The sequence below is a fragment of the Elephas maximus genome, chromosome 4, assembly GCF_024166365.1.
Source record: "Elephas maximus indicus isolate mEleMax1 chromosome 4, mEleMax1 primary haplotype, whole genome shotgun sequence".
NCBI lineage: Eukaryota > Metazoa > Chordata > Mammalia > Proboscidea > Elephantidae > Elephas > Elephas maximus.
In genome coordinates this window covers 97001633-97026027 of record NC_064822.1, presented here as the reverse complement: position 1 = coordinate 97026027, position 24395 = coordinate 97001633, and the positions used below count along the sequence as shown (strand labels likewise).

General features: G+C 37.8%; 1 protein-coding gene across 7 annotated transcripts in view; it reads right to left on the bottom strand.

Moving 5' to 3' along the window:
* PPHLN1 (periphilin 1) overlaps window positions 1-24395 on the bottom strand; it is a 160911-nt gene that overhangs the window by 79609 nt on the left and 56907 nt on the right. For all 7 annotated transcript variants that reach the window (XM_049882851.1, XM_049882847.1, XM_049882845.1 and 4 more), the window contains one exon: window positions 8703-8914. In XM_049882851.1, the coding sequence (XP_049738808.1) occupies window positions 8703-8914 (212 nt within the window). The remainder of the gene's footprint in view (window positions 1-8702; window positions 8915-24395) is intronic.

Sequence of the window (24395 nt, the reverse complement as noted above, 5' to 3'; positions counted from 1 at the left end):
CACCTCATCCCGATAATCCTTCTCCACTGGCCTCCTTCCACAAATTTCTACTCATCCTTCAGATATCACCTTAAATGTTTACTCTTCTGTAATTACTTGTTTGCCTCTCTCACTAGACCATAAACTCAGACGACAGGCTAGATTTGCCTTGCTTGACGAACCATTTATGTTCAATACATTTTTGTTGAATAAAAGCTTGTATGAGTACTGAACACAATTACGGTGATTTTCAAATCAAGAAATTCTACGATATTCAGCTGCTAAGAGAATGGTTTTATCTTCCATTCCCACTGCCTAATATATATGATTTGATGATAAAGCTTTATTATTCACATTCCAATTACCACTTTAAACATGCACCAGGAAGCCTTTTCTCTAAAGGCATAATTAAACCTCAAAACTTCTTTGGAACTTCAGCTATATTCCAAAAATCTATACAGACGTCTAAATTAATTCAGAGCTAACTGGTCTTAAGACATGTCTTTTCCTATGTTGGTGTTCTTCTCAGGTGCTGTCAAGTTGCTTCCAACTCATAGCGACCGTATGCACAAGAGAACGAAACACTACCCAGTCCTGTGCCATCCTTACAATCATTGTTAAGCTTGAGCTTATTGTTGCAGCCACTGTGTCAATCCACCCCATTGAGGGTCTTCCTCTTTTCCGCTGACCCTGTACTTTGCCAAGCATGATGTCCTTCTCCAGGGACTGATCCCTCCTGACAACATGTCTAAAGTATGTAAGACGCAGTCTCGTCATCCTTGCTTCTAAAGAGCATTTTGGTTGCACTTCCTCCAAGACAGATTTGTTCATTCTTTTGGCAGTCCATGGTATATTTAATATTCTTTGCCAACACCATAATTCAAAGGCATCAATTCTTCTTTGGTCTTCCTGTCCAGCTCTCACATGCATATGATGCGACTGAAAATACCACGGCTTGGGTCAGGCGCACCTTAGTTTTCAAGGGGACATCTTTGCTTTTCAACACTTTCAAGAGGTCTTTTGCAGCAGATTTACCCAATGTAATGCGTCTTTTGATTTCTTGACTGCTGCTTCCATGGCTGTTGATTGTGGACCCAAGTAAAATGAAATCCTTGACAACTTCAATCTTTTCTCTATCACGATGCTGCTTATTAGTCCAGCTATGAGGATTTTTGTTTTCTTTATGTTGAGATGCAATTCATACTGAAGGCTGTGGTCTATTGATCTTCATTAGTAAGTGCTTCAAGTCCTCTTCACTTTCAGCAAGCAAGGTTGTGTCCTCTGCATAACACAGGTTGTTAATGAGTCTTCCTCCAATCCTGATGCCCTGTTCTTCTTCATATAATCCAGCTTCTCGGATTATTTGCTCAGCATGCGGATGGAACAGGTATGGTGAAAGGATGCAACCCTGAGGCATACCTTTCCTGACTTGAAACCACTCAGCATCCCCTTGTTCTGTCCAAACAATTGCCTCTTCATCTATGTAAAGGTTTCGCATGAGCACAATTAAGTGTTCTGGAATTCCCATTCTTCATAATGTTATACATAATTTGTTATGATCCACACAGCTGAACGCCTTTGCATAGTCAATAAAACACAGGTAAACATCCTTCTGGTATTCTCTGCTTTCAGCCAGGATCCATCTGACATCAGCAATGATATCCCTGGTTCCACGTCCTCTTCTGAAACCAGCCTGAATTTCGGGCAGTTCCTTGTCAATATACTGCTGCAGCCGTTTTTTAATAACCTTCAGCAAAATTTTGCTTGCGTGTGATATTAATGATACTGTTCTATAAAATTTCCGCATTCAGTTGGATCACCTTTCTTGGGAATAGGCATAAATATGGATCTCTTCCCGTCAGTTGGCCAGGAAGCTGTCTTCCATATTTCTTGGCATACACAAGTGAGCACCTCCAGCGCTGCATCTGTTTGTTGAAACATCTCAATTGATATTCTGTCCATTTCTGGAGCCTTGTTTTTTGCCAATACGTTCAGAGCAGCTTGGACTTCTTCCTTCAGTACCATCAGTTCCTGATCATACACTATCTCCTGAAATGGTTGAACATCGACTAATTCTTTTTGGTATAATGACTTTGTGTATTCCTTCCATCTTCTTTTGATGCTTCCTGCGTCGTTTAATATTTTCCCCATAGAATCCTTCACTATCGCAACGCAACACTTGAATTTTTTCCTCAGTTCTTTCAGCTTGAGAAACACTGAGCATGTTCTTCCCTTTTGGTTTTCCATCTCCAGCTCTTTGCACATGTCATCATAATATTTTGTCTTCTTTAGCCACCCTTTGACATATTCTGTTCAGTTCTTTTACTTCATCATTTCTTCCTTTTGCTTTAGCTGCTCGAAGTTCAAGAGCAAGCTTCAGAGTCTCCTCTGACATCCATCTTGGTCTTTTCTTTCTTTCCTGTCTTTTCAACGACCTCTTGCTTTCTTCATGGATGATGTCTTTGATGTCATTCCACAACTCGTCTAGTCTTTGGTCACTAATGTTCAATGTGTCAAATCTATTCTTCAGACAGTCTCAAAATTCAGATGGGATATACTCAAGGTCATACTTTGGCTCTTGTGGACTTGCTCTGACTCTTCTTCAGTTTCAGCTTGAACTTGCATATGAGCAATTGATGGCCTGTTCCACAGTAGGCCCCTGGCCTTGTTCTGACTGATGATACTGAGTTTTTCCATTGTCTCTTGCCATAGATGTAGTCAATTTGATTTCTGTGTGTTCCATCTGGCAAGGTCCACGTGTATAGTCGCCGTTTATGTTGGTGAAAGAAGGTATTTGCAATGAAGAAGTCGTTGGTCTTGCAAAATTCTATCATTCGATCTCCGTCATTGTTTCTATTACTAAGGCCATGTTCTCCAACTACCGATTCTTCTTCGTTTCCAATTTCACATTCCATTCACCAGTAATTATCAATGCATCCTGACTGCATGTTCAATCAATTTCAGACTGCAGCAGCTGATAAAAATCTTCTATTTCTTCATCTTTGTCCTCAGTGGTTGGTGCATAAATTTGAATAACATTCATATTAACTGGTCTTCCTTGTAGCCATATGGATATTATCCTGTCACTGACAGCGTTGTACCTCCAGATAGATCTTTAAATGTTCGTTTTGACGGTGAATGCAATACCATTCCTCTTCAAGTTGTCATTTCCAGCATAGTAGACTACATGATTGTCCGATTCAAACTGGCCAATACCAGTCCATTTCAGCTCACTAATGCCTAGGATATCGATCTTTATGCGTTCCATTTCATTTTTTACGATTTCCAATTTTTCTAGGTTCATACTTTCTACATTCCAGTTTCCAATTATTAATGGATGTTTGCAGCTGTTTCTTCTCATTTTGAGTCGTGCCACGTCAGCAAATGAAGGTCCTGAAAACTTTACTCCATCCACATCATTAAGGCTGACTCTACTTTGAGGAGAGGCAGCTCTTCCCTAGTCGTCTTTTGAGTGCCTTTCAACCTGGGGGCTCATCTTCCGGCACTATATCAATGTTCCATTGCTATTCATAAGGTTTTCACTGGCTAATGCTTTTCAAGAGTAGACTGCTGGGTCCTTCTTTCTAGTCTGTCTTACTCTGGAAGCTCGGCTGAAACCTGTCCCCCGAGGTGACCCTACTGGTATCTGAATACCAGTGGCATAGCTTCCAGCAACACGAAAGCCCCCACAGTACGACAAACCGACAGACACTTGGTGGCTTACTATACTGAAGTTCAATACTCAACTCTATCTTTTAAATACATTCTTCTCAAAATAGTATTTTTAATTCTTAAATTTTTCATTATCTTAAAAGATGTGCTTTTGAAAATAATTAAGTGCTGATGAATAGTAGTCTTCCCTTAAAATCATTTCTATTCTTAACAGCTGCTGATATCAAAAAAATAAGGGGAGGCTGAGCCCAAAGTCAGAGCTGTAGAAAAGCAGAGACAGACCAGCAAAAAAACAATAAACTTGCAAATCTTCCATAGTACCAATATTTTAAAAATTCAGTCAAAAAGGCACACAACCTAATTAATATATGAACCTTACTGGTAAATTTGCCATTAATCCCTAGCAAATGCTTAAAATGAATTAAAAAAGAGAAGTTTATAAGTACTTAGACAGTCATCCCTGTGAGCCACAATGGATTTACAAAAACAAAGCAAGGCAATTTTTATATCACCCTTTTGATAGAGGAATGTTTTGTGACACGAGTTTCAAGAAAGCATCTGACAAAGTCTTAAATGAGATCCTCAGGTGGAAATGAAGACAAGATCATTGAATAACAGCAAACAATGCTGATAAATGGCTGAGGTCAACAGACAGAGGTCTCCAGAGGTTTCTCTACTTGACTTTATGCTAATCAATATAATTATTAATGATTACAAAAAAAGGCATACTTAAGCTGCAGATAAAACCAAGCTGTCTTTATCTGCTGCTAATATACAGGATCACTAAATGAAACTGTTAAGATACCTAACAGAACAGTAAGTCAAAGTTAATGAAACTCGGAATTCCTAGATTTAAAAAGAAAATGCATAAACTGCACACAAACTATTATACCTGAAACAAGTATGACTGCAGGGCATTTTGTACAATAGTTTTATATATACATGGCTCAGGTTTCATTTGCCTACAATCTCAGTAAGGGCCAGTAATGCAGTGTAGTTACCATAATAAAAGTTAACTTTTAGCATCACAACTTAAGAGGATCAGAAAGAAAATTAGGAAAGAAAAAGGTCTGGAAACCACGCCAAATAAAAGGAACAGCTGAAAGAACCAAATATATTTAAACCTGGAAAAGAATCATGAGGATTATGATGGCACTCTTCAAATACATAAAACGTTACAACATAAAAGGAAGAAATATCTTTTTTGCATAGCTCTAAGACAAATAACTAGTACCAAGTAGATGCTACAGGAAAAAGATTTTTAATTCTTTTGTAAAGAATGAGCTATAAAAGATGGAAGAACTAGACTGTGATACAGTAAATTTATCACGGGAACGGAAATACTTTAACAAAGAATAGGTATGGGTGGGAGACTAAAATTCAATGAAATCTGATGTCCTTTTCAATGCTATTAGCCTTGTTTTTAGTTGCCATCCAGGTGCTTCAGATGCAGGTTGTCCTAGTTAACTTTATTTCCTTCCCTTCTTTATTATGATAAATACTTTTCTAGTTAAAAATTGTGTTGTTACATATACCTTGAAGTTTATCTTTATCCCAGTTAACTCAACATCTTCTCCACATCTGTCCTTAACAAAAAGTAAATGACAAAAATATAAGATAGGAAACCAATGGGATTCATGGGGGTGGGGGAGTGGGAGAGAGACAAATATCAAGTATCTGAAAGAGGGGAAGGAAATGATGTTAACTAGGGCAACCTGCAAGGAGCCTTGGTGACACAACGATTAAGTAACAGAAAGGCTGCCAGTTCAGACCAACCCAGAGGTGCCTGGGAAGGTGGGCCTGGAGATCTACTTCCAAAAGGTCACACAGCCTTGAAAACCCTTTGGAGCAGTTCCACTCCGCACGCATGGGATCTCCACGAGTCAGAATTGACTCAAAAGCAACAACAACAATGCACAAAAAAACAAAACAAAAAAAACCCAAACCCATCGCCGTCAATACGATTCTGGCTCAAAGGGACCCTACAAGACAGAGCAGAACTGCCCCATAAGGTTTCCACAGAGTGGCTAGTGGATTCGAATTGCTGACCTTTTGGTAAGCAGCCATAGCTCTTAACCACTGTACCACCAGGGTTTAGCACAAAAAGGAATTAAATATTGTAGTCACAGCTATGAGGAGGTTGATACAACTACGATGTTACAACGAGAAAATTCATATAAGTGAAGCACTGGATGGAAAGAGCAGTGTGATTTAGAAGGATAATTACAAAGTTCCACAGTATTAACCCAAAAGGCTAAGTACGAGAAATTTAATTAAACACACGTGTGCACGTGTAAGTACAAAGTGGGAAATATCTAGTTGAAATGAAAAAAAAAAAAAAAAAAAACAGTAAAATCACTTTGTGGCTTTTACTTAAATATAAGAGATATATTAAAAGCACATAATAATTATGAAGAATTAGTCCTCAAACAGCATGGCCAAACCTATAGTGATCATTAAAATAAGTAAAGTAAATTTGAAAAGTATGAATAAAAAATTCAAAGTTAAAGAATTAGAAAAATGAGGGTATAAAGAATAAGGTTATTTACCTGCTATTTATGAAAACATTTGTCAAAAGTTTAATTTACATTAGAAAACCAAATTAGCACATCATTGCTAATTAACACAGCTTACGTAACTGATAATTGTAAATTCCTGTTCTCAGTTTTGGAACAAAAGCAATTTACCAGCAATATTGCGACAATTAGACTGAAAGTAAAAACTGATATTACAAACACATGAAATAACAGTTACTTTCTCCATTTGTTTAAAATGAGATTGCTCTATTAACTTTTTGCTAGATGATCTTATATAAATATTCTAAAAACAATCCATTCACATGACAGGAGTGTAGAAACTTATCTTCCTAGTTCAGCACAAGAAGTTAAGGACTCAACCAAAGAGAATTCTAAGAATTTTCCCAAGACAAGCTTTTTTTTGGTTAAAGAACGTCACTTTCAAAGCTAAATGACTAAAGAAAACAAACATGAAGGCATTAACAAAATCATATCTTCTGTTCCATTCAATTCACAGCATATTTCAGTCTCGCAACTCCCTTTGTTCGTCACTCCAGGTATGAAAGGTATTAGACCTCAAAGGACAGGAGAAGTATACAGGAGCATTTCATTATGGCTTTTCCATGTTTCCTCTCAAGATTTTAAAATTTTGGCCACTGACCATGAGGCAGAAAGCAGGTAAATTGGAGAGAAAGTGTATGTGTATATATATATATATTTTTTTTTTCTCCCCAGAAACTTGTTTTAGAGGGGAAAAAAAAAGAAAAAAGAAGGCTAATTCACCAATAACTACCAACTTAATAACTTCACTACAAGTTTGTCAAGTACGAATTTCAAGTTTCCATTTTACTCATTAAAAAAAAAAAGTCATTTCCAAAGATACTTTCTGCCTCTTAATCATTTTTAAATTTGGACTTAAGTCATGTTTTTAGTTGCTGTTGACTCTGGCTCATGGTGACCTTGTATATAAAAGATACACATCCAAAAACTACATTCTGAGAAGGTGTCTGGCTAATTTTAGATATTTATGTCTGTGTGTGTGAGTATGCATTAGAGTTTAAAGGTTGTTTACTTGTTTGAAGGTTTTCTGTTTTTCTTTTTTGGGGGGGGTGGGGAGGATTGGTGGGGGAGACAGTCAAGTAAAGTGAGGAAATACCTGTTAACACTGAGCTCCACAGTAAAACTTCCAGTTACCTAGAATTATTCAGGGCAAAATTTAAGCAATCAGGCATACGCAAGTGGCTCTGCTTTGTTTTAAACACTTCAAATGACATTCTTAACTCCTGCATGAATATTTGTACACATGTATCCAAAAATGTTTTCAGAGAAGCTTTGCCCTACCTAATAAGCAACTGATAAATGTTTGCTGAACAAAAGAATCCAGCAATAATCACAAGGGAAGACAATCTGATGACCTGTTGTGATTCTTCCACCTCTCTTCAACATGCAGGAGGTAAAGGCTGTTTAAAACTATAAATGTCTTATTATTTGAGAAGTGCAGTTAATGGGAAGGAGGTCAAAAAGGAAAGAAAAATAAATATCCTGGACTTTTCTGGCTTCTGTACTTTGATTCATAATTCCTTCTATCTAAAAGGCACTTTTCTAGTTATAAATATCTGAAATAAAGTCAAAATGGCACTTCCTCCACTTGTTCTTCCATCCCCAGAGTGAGATTTAATCCCTCTCATCTCGACATGTGCATGCCATGTTCATTCAGTTATGATGTATCAATTTTCAAACCAAAGTTATATATTTTACATATGTATATATTTCAATTTACATATTAATAACGTTTTATAAAACTTTCTAAATGGGATGGAGATCATATATACATATTTATATTAGTTCCTGAGTGACAGGGACATCTTTATATCTAATAAGTGCCTTGCACATAGAAGGCACCAAGAAATGTTTTCTGAATGAGCTCAACTGCAGACTAGAGAGTCTGGAATGATAATACAGCACTTTATCTGGAAAAGAGGTCATCCACTGATTTATGCCAACACATACTGAGCAACTCAGAATGATATGCTATTATTGCACAGAATGTCATGTATATTCAGGCAATCCAAAGTGTGGAAAAAAAAAAGTTGAAGTTGAAAAAAAATGAAACTACTGCCAGTTCGGCTCTAAATTCTACAAAGTTATACCTTACATTTAGGGGAGACTACTGATACTTACAATGAAAAATAGGCTGTAACAGATAAATACAGGTATCACCTACTGATAGAAAATTAAAGAAGTTTGACTGGCATGAACACGAACAGAAAATACTGGAGTGTATGACTGTCAGATGGATTAAAATGCAATTACAAAATTAGAGATGAAATACCACAAAGACTGAACTTACTTCAAATGGTCCAGAAAAAAAATAATGTGTGTGTACGGTGCTCATGATAACAGTCTTTCAATTTTTCCGTAAGTTAAAAAATTTTTTAAATAAAAAGTAACTTTAAAAAGTCTCACAGCAATCAAAAGCATCTGAGTTAGTACATTCTCATTAGAGGAGACTGAAAAAGTCTTAAAAATACATACTTCTATGTTGAGACTGATGGAAAGAGTATGTTTTGCTTCTTTCTGGAGAGTAGCTTCTACTGCTGACACTGGAGCCAGACCTGCTGTGTGGAGAGTCCTTTCGGCCTACAGGTGATTCTCTGAAATAAGGATTGTCCCTTTTATGAGGAGACCGGTCTCTCACGTAATGGGAAGAGTAGAAACTTTTTCTTCTAAAGCCATCTCTCACGTCCCTTTGAAGAAAAAATAAAATTAATTAATTATACCCTGTAACCTACATATAACGAGCCCTGGTTACGCCCTTGGCTGCTAACTGAAAGGATGGTAGTTTGAACCCACCAGAAGCTCCACAGGTGAAAAAACCTGGCCATCTGCTCCCAATAAAGTTACATCCTAGGAAAATCTACAGGCAGTTCTAGTTTGTCCTATAGGGTCACTATGAGTCGGAATCGACTGAACCACACATAACAACTTTCGAGTCGCTGGGTTGCACAAACTGTGAAGCACTCAACTACCAGCTGAAAGACTGGCAGTTCAAACCCACCCAGAGGCACGTTAGAAGAAAGGACTAGTGATCAGCTTTCAAAAGGTCACAGCCTTTAAAATCCTATAGAGCAGTTCTATCCTGACACACATGGGATCACCATGAGTCAGAGTTGACTCGACAGCAACTAACAACAGTAAAGCTTTATAAAGCAAAACCATCTTTAAAATGTCAAAGCAAACCAAAATTATTAAAAGAAATTTTCAGGACATGAGCTTCTATTAAAAGAATACTTTTAATTGAAGATGTAGCAAATGAGTACATACTAAAATTAAAGAACATTAAGTTCAGACAGAAGCATGCTAAGAGACAAACCAATGATCTAGATTTTCAAATGCTGGGCAAGTTATTTCAGCACGTTGATTGGCCGCCCCCACACATAAATATGTTGATGTCCTAAAGTTTATTTGAACAGTAACTGATTAGTACTCAAAATATTGCCCATACAGACACAATTAAGTTTCCCTGGGCAAAAGCAGGAAATAACTAAAGTTCATTTATGACAAATGAACTCTGATAGACCACTAATTTTGAAATAAAGCATTAAAGAAATTCTACCACATTCAATCAAGTTCACTAAAACTACAGGAGTCAAACTGAAATCATACTAGTTAGTCGGAGTGGCTATATACGTATTAAACCAATACATTTTAGAGCTGTATCAGATGCTGGGAGCCCAATGGTGCAACAAATGCACACAGGCCCTACCATCCTGGAACTCTCAGGCTGGTACAAGAGGCTGACCTCAAACAAATAAACATAAAACATGCATCAAGTATGAATGCAGGGAGATTAATTAAGAGCCTACTTAACCCAAGCAAGAGATAGTAGTGATTTAGATGGAATGGGGGTGAAGGGATCACAAACTTAACAAATACAAAAATGTGCATTTGAAGGTAGACTCAATGAGACTAACAAGTGTGAGAGACGGGTGTCAAGCTGATTCCCAGAATTCTGGCATAATGAGTTACTGAAATGAAAGACAGTAAATTTCAGAAGCATGGGTGGGGTAGAAGATCCAAATTATAGGCTGGAGCACGTTCCGTTTGAGATATTCACGTAACATCTAATTAAGAAGCTAGAGATACTGGTCTCGCTGTTCTGAAGCACAGAAGAAAATTTTTGGCTATAAATTTGTCTAAAAATAGACAATACTTAAAGCCATGGTTATGGATGAAAACAGAGGATACAAAGAGCAGAGGCCACAGAACCTAGAGCTAAAAATCTACAAAATTAAGAAATAGGCTGTTTAGTAAGAGACTGGTCAGAGAAGCACGATGAAAACGAGAGTAAATTACTACTAGAAAAGATAAAGAGTGCTCCAGATCAAATGAGCATTTACTGATAAACTGCTTAGGAGATGGAGAAAAGCAGGCCCACATTCAGAGAGAGGAAAGATTGCCTAAACTCTCCTAGAGGAAAAAGAAAGATAAAATGCTGAACTACAGTTTCCTAATCCTGTCACCAGATGGCAGTAAAATCACAGCACAGTTCAGAGCTATCAGAGTGGCCTGGGGTGGTTGGACATAGCTGGCAGGTACACACGTCAGATTTTAATAGCTCGGAGTAGAATATATGTCTCTCGTCCCCTTCACATCAACCCCTCCAACCACCCACCAATTTAAGCAAAAAAAATCCCAACAGTCATCATTTATCTAAAGTATCCTCTTTGACAATGTGGTAATATTAGCCAAGTTGTTTCTCCTATTAAGATGTATTGACAGCCCACTACATGAAAGGCACTTGACCTTGCTCTACGGAAGTTTAGTGTCTAATGTGGGTGGTGGAAGGAATAGTGCAAATGTTCAGGGAAACTTGTACTGTAATTGAGAAGGGAAATACTACTAGATAGAAAAATGATCTGGGTCTTTAAAGAAAGGTAAGATTTAGATCAGAACTGTGTCTAACAGAAATATAATTGAGCCATATATGCAGTAGCCATATTTAAAAAATAGAGAAATAGGTAAAATTAATTTTAATAATGTATTTTACTTATACTAATATATCCAAAATATTATCAACATGTAATCAATATTTTTTTTTAATTTCAGTGAGATATTTTACATTCTTTTTTTCTTCCTAAATCTTAACAATCCAAAGTATATTTTATACTTAACAGCATATCTCAATTTGAATTGACTATATTGCAAATGCTCAACACTGGACAGCACAGATATAGATGGTGGGAAAGGCATTCTGGTCTTTAAGAAAAAGCAGGAAGGGATTAAACAAGAACAGGAAGGGTCAGAAAAGTGAGAACTTAAAGCAATCATAAAGACTCTTGCAGAAACAAGATGTGTGTTATAAAGACTCTTGCAGAAACAAACTAGTGTGGCTAGAGCCAGGAGCCCTGGTTTCACAGTGGTTAAAGCGCTTGGCCGCTAACTGAAAGGTCAGTGGTTCGAACCCACCAACCGTTCTGCTGGAGAAAGGTGTGGCAGTCTGTTTTTATCACAATTTAAAGCCTTGGGAACCCTATGAGGCAGTTCTACTCTGTCCAGTTGCGTCACTATGAGTTGGAATCGACTCGACAGCAACGGGTTTTTTTTTTTTCTTTTCTTTTCTTTTCAGTTTTGGTGGCTAGAGCAGATAAAAAGGAAAAGGAAGAAGGGGATGAGATCAGAGACACAGGCAGTGGCTGTAGTTTGTCAACCCCTGATCTAAGCAATTATTTGGTTCCTGAACATCTTTAGGCATAATTTATTAGAGAATAAAAAAGTCATTTACAGGTTCATACTTCTTACAGAATTTTTTTTTTTTAATATGGGGGTTTTTATTTACCCTATCTCTTGCCAATATCTTAAGATTTTTGTTCTTTAGAAGTTTAGTTGTATTTTGGAAAGCAAAATTAACTGAATAATTGGTAGAAATGTGTTCTGACTGACTAACATCTCTCTTCTACCAGAGATTTGAATCTGCAATAAAAAAGCCTTTCTCAAAATACACTCCACAGAAAACAAAATATTAGCATTTTCCATCCAGCCACAAAACTCAAAAAGGAGTTTTGTGGTTAAATAACTTTGGGTAACACTGAGTTTAATAAAATTAAGCGCATTTGTTTACAGTGGGACTTCTTACAGCATTCCCCGCAGACAGTTACAGATCCGAGAATTAGCTAGATTCATCTACTTAGATGGCCTTTTGACCTCACACAACTTAACCTCTCTGGGCTTCATTTTCCTCACCCAGCCTGAACACAGCAACTTTGCATAAGTGGTAGCTACAATTATAGTTTTTATTTTTTTTTTACAATTATAGTTTTTATTTTAGTCTTTTTATCATTAGTTACCCCATTTTTAACTCACCCCAAACACATAAACCTTAAAAATTTAAAATATCTTACATAACTTTGAGACTATTTGGGGAGAAGAGCAATCAGCTCCCTTCTTATAAAATATTATGATAAATTCAGGTGGATTAAAAAGTTAAGCGGAAGGAAGGAACAGAGAAAAAGATCTAAAGAACTATATTGGAAAAAAAAAAAAACTATAAACATATAGGAACCATGATAGAAAATTTCATTGTTGTTATTAGGCGCCGTTGAGTTGGTTCTGACTCATAGCGACCCTATGTACAACAGAATGAAACACTGCCCGGTCCTGAGCCATCCTTACAGTCATCGTTATGCTTGAGCACATCATTGCAGCTGTTGTGTCAATCCATCTTGTTGAAGGTTTCCTCTCTTCCACTGACCCTGTACTTTAGCAAGCATGATGTCCTTCTCTAGGGACTGATCCCTCTTGACAACATGTCCAAAGTACATAAGATGCAGTCTCACCATCCTTGCTTCTAAGGAGCATTCTGGTTGTACTTCTTCTAAGACAGATTTGTTTGTTCTTTTGGTAGGCCATGGTATATTCAATATTCTTCGCCAACATCACAATTCAAAGGCATCAATTCTTCTTCGGTCTCCCTTACTCATTGTCCAGCTTTTGCATGCATGTGATGTGACTGAAAATACCATGGCTTGGGTCAGGCACACCTTAGTCTTCTAGGTGACATCTTTGCTTTTCAACACTTTAAAGAGGTCCTTTGCAGCAGATATGCCCAATGCAATAATAGAAAATAGGAAGTTTAAACTACATACAAAAAAGTCTCTAAAATTTAAAGTTATGATCAGATTTAAAGCAAATTTCCAATGAATGGGAAAAATTTCAACATCAATAACAAAGTCTTAAAATTAATATTTAATCATTTATATTTAATAATTCAGTGAATGCTGATAAAACCATTAAGATGAACACGCCAATAAAAATAAATAAAAGATATGAAGAAGATTCAATGGAATACAGACAAAAGAATGCATTATCTTTCACTAAATAAATATTCAAGATAACCCGAGGGGAAAAAAATTTTCCTATCAAATAGGCAAATGATCCTATCTACTAATAAAACTGAGGGTAAACAGAAACTTGAGCTCCATCATGAATAATAAAATTGGTATGGATTTAGTGGTCCTAAAAATGAAACAAGGCCACTGGTGATTCACTGGTAGAATTCTCACCTTCTACAGAGGAAACTGGGTTCGATTCCCAGCCAACGTGCCACAAGCGTGGCTACTGCCAGTCTGTGGTGGCTTCCATGTTGCTATGATACTGAACAGTTTTCACCAGAACTCTTAGACTAAGTCAGACTAGAAATAAAGGCCTGGAAACTTACTTTTGAGAATCAGACTATGAAAACCCCATGGATCACAACGGTGTGATCCACAATTGATCACAGAGATGGAGTGGAACCCAGCAGTGTTTGGTTTCGTTGTGCATAAGGTCGCCATGAGTCAGAGGCCTGCTTGAAGGCAGCTAACAACAACAAAAAGGAAAACACTATCTCTAGTCCATAAAACAAAGCTAAAATTCCAGGGTCCACACACAAACAGAATATTAACAGGCTTATAAACATCATCCTTCTCTGTCAGAATGTCTTTCTTATTATCATTAAGAAGTTTCCTTACTCTCTGTAAGTGTCTGTGCACATCTGGCTTTTTCTAAGCTCAATTTAATTTCACAAAATACTGAATTCCTTTGCTTGGTATAATACCTGTTTAATATATTTTACACTTGGTTTCAAATGTCAATCATGAGAGTTTCTGTCTTTTGAGGGGAAAAAAGATAATGATCACCAAAACATTCCACTAATCCACAAACGAGGTGGGTACCTTGATGTTTATCACTCTTTAATTATCCTTCCATCAAAACAGAGTTACACCATACGGCTACTATGAATAACAGAATATCTGAATGGTACAAATGATTAAGCTCTGGACTACTAGCTGAAAGGTTGGGGGTTCAAACCCACTCAGGGATGCCTTGGAAGACGGTCCTGGCTATTTGCTTCTGAAATGTCACAGCATTCTGGTTGTGTACTTCTTCCAAGACAGATTTGTTCGTTCTTTTGGTAGTCCATGGTATACTCAATATTCTTCACCAACGTCCCAATTCAAAGGCATCAATTCTTCTTCGGTCTTCCTTAATCATTGTCCAGCTTTTGCATGCATCTGATGTGATTGAAAATACCCTGGGGCTTGGGTCAGGCACACCTTAGTCTTCAAGGTGACATCTTTGCTTTTTCAACACTTTAAAGAAGTCCTTTGCAACCTATGGAGTATTTCTACTCTGCACCACAGGGAAGCTATGAGTCAGAATTGACTCGATGGCAGCTAACAGCAATAACAGCTACAAATGATGGTGGGTACTCTGTAAACACTACAAGGTGCATATGATGTTAATTTTACAAAACAGTTAAATCCTGATTTTCTTAAATTTTTTACCTTCCACCTATGTAAATGCAGAGCCGTTGGCACAGTGGTTTTAAGTGCTGAGCTGCTAACCAAAAGGTCAGCAGTTCAAATTCACCAGCCGCTCACTGGGAACTCTAGGGCAGAACTACTGTCCTATAGGGTTGCTATGAATTGGAATCAACTAGACAGCAACATGTTTTTTTTTTTTTTTTGGTGGGAGAGTTGTTATATAAACACAGCTTATGATAAGTTTTGGTAAAAAGTATAAATTCAAAGGCTTAGGTTTTTTTTTTAATGAAGACAATGTGGCAAGGGCAAGCTATGCAACTTTCTATCTTAATCTTATACCTACACAAAATCCCTTTCATAGATTTACTTCTAACTCCTTTAGCACCATATTTGATGACACGATGCAATAAGTTTTTAAAGCATACAATTCACCAGAAAATCAATAATGCCTTCATATGGATGGTAAACTCACTAGGAATTTTTTCCTTTGTTTCCAAATTATTTCTAAAGTATGATTTACTACTTTTATAACGGAAACTTTTTAAACTCACTTTTATTTAATGAAAAATTAGCTTCAAGCTATTTTTCCTTTCATTTCACTTACTGTTCCTGTTCAAGTAAAAGACTGAACATTTCAAAAATATCAAATAAATCACTTTGACTATTATGAACAACTTTTATAACTATCAATATTCTCTTAAGTTTCTTATGTTAGCTGTAAAAAAGATAACTGATCTTCCACTGCTTGATGCCACTTCTCCCAATTCACTAATCCCCACCCCCACACCAACCTTCCAACACACGAAGACATCTGGATAGCTAATATTCTGCCTAGTAATTAAGCAGCTGTATTATAAACCTCACAGAGAAAAAGCAGCCTTTACAAACAGTTCACTAATGCTTAACTGTACTCATGCGAGTACTATAGCTATCATTACTGGTCTGAGATTTAATACTCTAAATGCAAAGCACCTGTTTTTCCAAGTAATGAACACTAAAATCCTCAAAATAAATGTTAAGAATAAAAAAAGGAACCTGTTAATTTGACTCCTTAATGTATTATTGGTTCTCAGATGAGGGTGATTTGCTCCCCAGGGGACATCAGGCAATGTCTGGAGACATTTTTTTTGTCACAATTTGGGGGGAGGGTATTGCTGGCTGTCCAGTGGGATAGAGGCCAGATATGCTGCTAAGCAGCCTACAATGCACAGGACAGCATTGCACAATAAATAACTATCCATTCCAAAATGTCAATAGGGCTAAAGTTCAGAAATCCTGATACATATACATGTATCCATGTAGTCCAACTCACAGCGACCCTATAGGACAAAGCAGAACAGCCCAATAGGGTTTTCAAGGAGTTGCTGGTATATTCAAACTGCCGACCTTTCTGTTAGCAGCCTGAGGTCTTAACCACTGCACCACCATGGCTCTATATATACATGTATACACCCATAATTCTTTTCCTTTTTTTTTAAATTCTGTTTTAAATGAAGGTTTACAGAGCAAATTAGTTTCTCATTAAAGCATTAATGCACATATTGTTTTGTGACATTGGTTGCCAACCCTGCAATGTGTCAGCACTCTCCCCTTCTCGACCTTGGGTTCCCCATTTCCATTCATCCAGCTTTCCTGTTCCCTCCTGCCTTCTCGTCCTTGTCCCTGAGCTGGTATGCCCATTTAGTCTCGTATACATGATTGAGCTACATGTATTACTGTTTGTTTTATGGGCCTGATTAATCTTTGGTTTAAGGGTGAACCTCAGGAGTGACTTCAGTATTGAGCTAAAAGGGTGTCCGGTACAGAAATAAGAGAGAGCCTTTACATGAACAGATATATGCCCACCCATGTTTATTGCAGCACTGTTTACAACAGCAAAAAGATTGAAGCAACCAAGGTGCCCATCAACGGATGAATGGATAAATTATGGTATATTCACAAGATGGAATACTATGCATTGATAAAGAACAGTGATGAATCTGTGAAACATTTCATAACATGGAGGAATCTGGAAGGCATTATGCTGAGTGAAATTAGTCAGCTGCAAAAGGACAAATATTGTATAAGACCACTATTATTAGAACTCAGGAAATAGTTTAAACAGAGTAGAAGATATTCTTTGATGGTTACGAAAGGGGGGAGGGAGGGAGGGAGGGTGGGAGAGGGGCATTCACTAATTAGATAGTAGATAACAACCACTTTAGGTGAAGGGATAGACAACACACAATACAGGCGAGGTCAGCACAACTGAACTAAACCGAAAGCAATGAAGTTTCCAGAATAAACTGAATGCTTCGAAGACCAGCATAGCAGGGGCAGGGGTTTCGGGACCATGGTTTCAGGGGACATCTAAGTCAACTGGCACAATAAAATCTGTTAACATTCTGCATCCCACCTTGGAGAGAGGCGTCTGGCGTCTTAAACACTAGCAAGCGGCCATCTAAGATGCATCAATTGGTCTCAACCCACCTGGATCAAAGGAGAATAAAGAACACCAAGGACACAAGGTAATTATGAGCCCAAGAGACAGATAGGGCCACGTAAACCAGAGACTACATCAGCCTGAGACCAGAAGAACTAGGCGGTGCCCGGCTACAACCAATGACTGCCCTGACAGGGAACACAACAGAGAACTCCTGAGGGAACAGGAGAGCAGTGGGACACAGACCCCAAATTCTTGTAAAAAGACCACACTTAATGGTCTGACTGAGACTAGAAGGACCCTGGTGGTCATGGCCCCCAGACCTTCTGTTGGCCCAAGACAGGAACCATTCCCAAAGCCAACTCTTCAGACAGTGATTGGACTGGACAATGGGTTGGAGAGGGATGCTGGTGAGGAGTGAGCTTCTTGGATAGGGTGGAAACTTTAGACGATGTTGGCATCTCCTCCCTGGAGGGGAGATGAGAGGGTAGAGGGGGTTAGAAGCTGAGGAAATGGACACGAAAAGAGAGTGTAGGGAGGGAGCGGGCTGTCTCATTAGGGAGAGAGCCAACTGGATGTATGTAGCAAGGTGTATACAAGTTTTTGTGTGAGACTGACTTGATTTGTAAACTTTCACTTAAAGCACAATAAAAAAAAATTTTTAATAGAGGGAAAAAATAAAAGGGTGTCCGGGGGACATACTCTGAGGGTTTCTTTGTCTCTGTCAGACCATTAAATCTGTTTTTTGTTTTTTTTTGTGTGTGAGTTTGGATTTTGTTCTACATTTGTCTCCAGCTCTTTCTAGGACTCCCTATTATGATCTCTGTCAGAGCAATCAGTGGTGGTAGCTGGGCACCATCTAGTCGTGCTGGACTCAGTCTAGTGGAGGCTGTGGTAGTTGCGGTCCATTAGTCCTTTGGACTAATTTTTCCCTTATGTCTTTGGTTTTCTTCATTCTCCCTTGCTCCGGATGGAGTGGGACCAGTAGACATACCTTAGATGGCCGCTCACGAGCTTTTAAGACATCAGATACTACTTACTAAAGTAGGATGTAGACATTTTCCTTATAAACTATGTTATGCCAATTGAGCTAGATGTCCCCCCAGACCATCACCCCCAGCCCTCAGCACAGTAACTCAATCCCTAAGAGAGTTTGGATGTGTGTGTGAAGCTTCTATGACTTTGCCTTCGTCAAGCTGTGCTGACTACCCCAGTATTGTGTACTGCCTTACCCTTAACCAAAGTTACCACTTACCTGTTTTTCTCTTTGCATACCTCCCCTTCCTCATAACCATGAAAAATTGTTTCTTTCTGTGTGTAAATGTTTTCATGGGTTTTTATAATAGTATACACTCATAAATTTAGCCTATGATTTTAGAAATCTGTAGATACAATCTACAGCTTTCCTGGAACCACTTTATCAATTCCAAAATGTCTCTTTATAACAAATCTAACATTAAATATGAAAATTTCTTCAATTCTCCTAAGCATTAAATTACATGTTACATTTTCAAGTATTTTTTTTTTTTTTTACTCTATTTTCAATCTTTTGACTTATTTAAGAGCATGCATAGGGTTTGGAGCAAGTCTGCCAGGGTTCAAATTCTAGGTCCACCATCTGTTTACTGTGGGAGAGATTACTGTGGTGGAGGTTTTACAGTTAACCTCTCTGTGCTTCTGAAGCTCAGGGCTCTCCCTTGTTAATATACATCACTAAGGTAATACCAAGGAGCCCTGGTGGCACAACGGTTAAGTGCTTGGCTGCTAAACAAAGGGCTGATGGTTGGAACCCACCCAGTGGCTCCAAGGCAGAAAGACCTGGCAATATGCTTCCATAAAGATTCAAAACCAAACTCATGGCCGTGGAGTTGATTCCTACTCATTGTGACCTTATAGGATACAGCAGAGCTGCCCAATAGGGTTCTCAAGGCTGTAATCTTTACAGAAATTGACTGCTACATCTTTCTCCTGCAGAGCAGCTCATAGGTTTGAACTGCCAACCTTTCAGTTAGCAGCCAAGTGCTTAACTGCTGTGCCACCAGAGCTCCTCTCACCACTAGAGCTCCTTCCTTCAAGACTACAGCCAAGAAAACCCTATGAGGCAGTTCTACTCTGCCACTTGGGGTCACTTTGAGTGGAAATTGACTCAACAGCACCCAATAACAACAAGGTAATTCCAGCCTCTCACACCAGTCAAACCAGACAAGCTGTGATAGTTCAGGCAGATGTGTGCTTATTTAACAGTAAAATTCAATGAAGTAGGATATAAGGAAAAGGAAGAAAGAGGAGAAAGCAAGCATTTTACTAGATATTCTGAACCTTTCTCTTTCCTTACCACATTCAAACACACACACACTCCACACAAAATAGTGGCTACTTCCTTTCTCTTCAAAATCAACTTCAAAAATGAATTAACCTTCTACAGCCATGGAGGCTGGATGAAACCCCAAAACAATTTCCCTGATATAACCTTTAAAAAACTTTAAACCAAAAATACCCCCTGAAGTCTTCTTAAAACCAAACAATAGTTTAAATTAATCAGTAAAGAATATCTTCCTTGATCATTATGCTTTTTTAAGATCTACCTACATGGGAACAAACTGACAACAGCAACTCAAAAAATTAAAGCGAATGAAGAAAACCAAAGGCACAAGGAAAATACTAGCTCAAGGGACTAAAGGACCAAATGAACCAGAGACTACACCAACCTGAGACTAGAAGACGTAGGTGGCACAGTTGCCATCGATGACCCCCCTGACAAGGAACACAACGGAGAGTCCTGGACGGAGTGGGACAAAACTTCAGAGCAGAACTCAAATTCACATAAAAAGACCAGACTTAATGGTCTGACAGAGACTGGAGGAACTCCCGAAACTATGGTCCCCAGACACACTATTAACCCAGAACTAAAACCATTCCCAAAGCCCTCTCTTCAGACAAAGATTAGACAGGGTTATAAAACAAAAAATAATACACGTGAGGAATGTGCTTCTTAGTTCAATCAGACATATTCGGCGAAACAGGCAGCTCCTGTCCGAAAGCAGGATGAGAAGGCAGAAAGGGACAGGAACTGGTCGAATGGACACAGGGAACCCAGGATGGAAAGGCGGAGTGTGCTGTCACATTGCGGGGATTGTAACTAATGTCACAAAAAAAAAGTGTATAAATTTTTCTAATGAGAAATTAACTTGAGCTGTAAACTTTCACCTAAAGTACAATTAAAAAACAAATAAACAGAAACCTTGGGGAGCAGTGAGTATATGTTAATGGGGGAGGAACAACTCAGAAAAGGAGGGTGAGAAGGGTTGCACAACTCCAAGAATATAATTCAACGGCACTGAATTGTACATGTAGAGACTGTTGAATTGGTGTATGTTTTGCTGTGTATGTTCTCAATAATAACAAAAAATTTAAAAATTATAAAAAATAAAATAAAACCTTAAAAAATAAAGATTTCAAGATTCATTTTGAGAAAGCAGCTGGGTAACTAGTAAAAAAAAAAAAACTAGTAGAGCACATGAATTAAGAACAGACCTCAAGTCTTTTTTTCTTAATGTAGAAACAGTATCAGAAATACAGAAACTGTGACTTAAGCTAAGGTACTCTTAATTCCACGTTACCAAAAAAAATCAATCATTTTGCTGCAGAGTTGAGATTAGAAATCTGATGACCAGGTCTAGAGCTCTTTTCACAAAACCACAACTTTATCGATGCGTAGTATTCCATTGTGTGAATATACCACAATTTATTTAACCATTCATCCACTGATGGACACCTTGGTTGCTTCCAGCTTTTTGTTATTGTAAACAGAGCTGCAATAAACATGGGTGTGAATATATCTGTTCCTGTGAAGGCTCTTAGTTCTCTAGGGTATATTCCGAGGAGTGGGATTTCTGGGTTGTATGGTAGTTCTATTTCTAACTTTTTAAGAAAACACCAGACAGATTTCCAAAGTGGTTGTACCATTTTACATTCCCACCAGCAGTGTATAAGAGTTCCAATCTCTCCACAGCCCCTCCAACACTTATTATTTTGAGTTTTTTGGATTAATGCCAGCCTTGTTGGAGTGAGATGGAATCTCATCATAGTTTTAATTTGCATTTCTCTAATGGCTAATGATCGAGAGCATTTTCTCATGTGTCTGTTAGCCGCCTGAATATCTTCTTTAGTGAAGTGCGTGTTCGTATCCTTTGCCCACTTTTTGATTGGGTTGTTTGTCTTTTTGTGGTTGAGTTTTAACAGAATCATATAGATTTTAGAGATCAGGCGCTGGTCGGAGATGTCATAGTTGAAAATTCTTTCCCAATCTGTAGGTGGTCTTTTTATTCTTTTGGTGAAGTCTTTAGATGAGTATAGGTGTTTGATTTTTAGGAGCTCCCAGTTATCTGGTTTCTCTTCGTCATTTTTGGTAATGTTTTGTATTCTGTTTATGCCCTAAGGGCTCCTAACATTGTCCCTATTTTTTCTTCCATGATCTTTATCGTTTTAGTCTTTATGTTTAGGTCTTTGATCCACTTGGAGTTAGTTTTTGTGCATGGTGTGAGGTATGGGTCCTGTTTCATTTTTTGCAAATGGATATCCAGTTATGCCAGCACCATTTGTTAAAAAGACTATCTTTTCCCCAATTAACTGACACTGGGCCTTTGTCAAATATCAGCTGCTCATATGTGGATGGATTTATATCTGGGTTCTCAATTCTGTTCCATTGGTCTATGTGCCTGTTGTTGTACCAGTACCAGGCTGTTTTGACTACTGTGGCTGTATAACAGGTTCTGAAATCAGGTAGAGTGAGGCCTCCCACTTTCTTCTTCTTTTTCAGCAATACTTTACTTATCTGGGGCTCCTTTCCCTTCCATATGAAGTTGGTGATTTGTTTCTCCATCACATTAAAAAATGTCATTGGAATTTGGATTGGAAGTGCATTGTATGTATAGATGGCTTTTGGTAGAATAGACATTTTTACTATGTTAAGTTTTCCTATCCACGAGCAAGGTATGTTTTTCCACTTATGTAGGTCCTTTTTAGTTTCTTGCACTAGTACTTTGTAGTTTTCTTTGTATAGGTCTTTTACATCTTTGGTAAGATTTATTCCTAAGTATTTTTTCTTCTTGGGGGCTACTGTGAATGGTATTGATTTGGTGATTTCCTCTTCAATGTTCTTTTTGTTGATGTAGAGGAATCCAAGTGATTTTTGTATGTTTATCTTATAACCTGAGACTCTGCCAAACTCTTCTATTAGTTTCAGTAGTTTTCTGGAGGATTCCTTAGGGTTTTCTGTGTATAAGATCATGTCATCTGCAAATAAGAGATAATTTTACTTCCTCCTTGCCAATCCGGATGCCCTTTATTTCTTTGTCTAGCCTAACTGCTCTGGCTAGGACCTCTAGCACAATGTTGAATAAGAGCGGTGATAAAGCGCATCCTTGTCTGGTTCCCGTTCTCAACGGAAATGCTTTCAGGCTGTCTCCATTTAGACTGATGTTGGCTGTTGGCTTTATATAGATGCCCTCAATTCCTATTTTGCTGAGAGTTTTTATCATAAATGGGTGTTGGACTTTGTCAAATGCCTTTTCTGCATCAACTGATAAGATCATGTGGTTTTTGTCTTTTATTTATATGGTGGATTACATTAATGGTTTCTCTAATATTAAAGCAGTCTTACATACCTGGTATAAATCCCACTTGGTCATGGTGGGTTATTTTTTTGATATGTTGTTGAATTCTATTGGCTAGAATTTTGTTGAGGATTTTTGCATCTATGTTCACGAGGGATATAGGTCTGTAATTTTCTTTTTGTGTGGTGTCTTTAGCTGGTTTTGGTATCAGGGAGATGGTGGCTTCGTAGAATGAGTTTGGGAGTACTCTGTCCTTTTCTATGCTCTGAAATACCTTTAGCAGTAGTGGTGTTAACTCTTCTCTGAAAGTTTTGGTAGAACTCTGCAGTGAAGCCATCCGGGCCAGGGCTTTTTTTTTTGTTGGGAGTTTTTTGATTACCTTTTCAATCTCTTTTTTTGTTATGGGTCTATTTAGTTGTTCTACTTCTGATTGTGTTAGTTTAGGTAGGTAGTGTTTTTCCAGGAATTCATCCATTTCTTCTAGGTTTGCAAATTCGTTAGAGTACAATTTTTCGTAATAATCTGATATGATTCTTTTAATTTCATTTGGTTCTGTTGTGATGTGGTCCTTCTCGTTTCTTATTCGGGTTATTTGTTTCCTTTCCTGTATTTCTTTAGTCAGTCTAGCCAATGGTTTATCAATTTTGTTAATTTTTTCAAAGAACCAGCTTTTGGCTTTGTTAATTCTTTCAATTGTTTTTCTGTTCTCTAATTCATTCAGTTCAGCTCTAATTTTTATTTTTTGTTTTCTTCTGGTGCCTGATGGATTCTTTTGTTGCTCACTTTCTATTTGTTCAAGTTGTAGGGACAGTTCTCTGATTTTGGCTCTTTCTTCTTTATGTATATGTGCATTTATCGATATAAATTGACCTTTGAGCACTGCTTTTGCTGTGTCCCAGAGGTTTTGATAGGAAGTGTTTTCATTCTCGTTGCATTCTATAAGTTTCTTTATTCCCTCCTTAATGTCTTCTATAACCCAGTCTTTTTTTAGTTTCCAAGTATTTGATTTCTTTGCCCTAATTTTTCTGTTATTGATTTCCACTTTTATGGCCTTGTGGTCTGAGAAGATGCTTTATAATATTTCAATGTTTTGGATTCTGCAAAGGTTTGTTTTATGACCTAATATGTGGTCTATTCTAGAGAATGTTCCATGTGTGCTAGAAAAAAAAGTATACTTTGCAGCTGTTGGGTGGAGTGTTCTGTTTAAGTCTATGAGGTCAAGTTGGTTGACTGTAGCAATTAGGTCCTCTGTGTCTCTACTGAGCTTCTTACTAGAAGTCCTGTCTTTCTCCGAAAGTGGTGTGTTGAAGTCTCCTACTATAATTATGGAGGTGTCTATCTCACTTTTGAGTTCTGTTAAAGTTTGTTTTATGTACCTTGCAGCCGT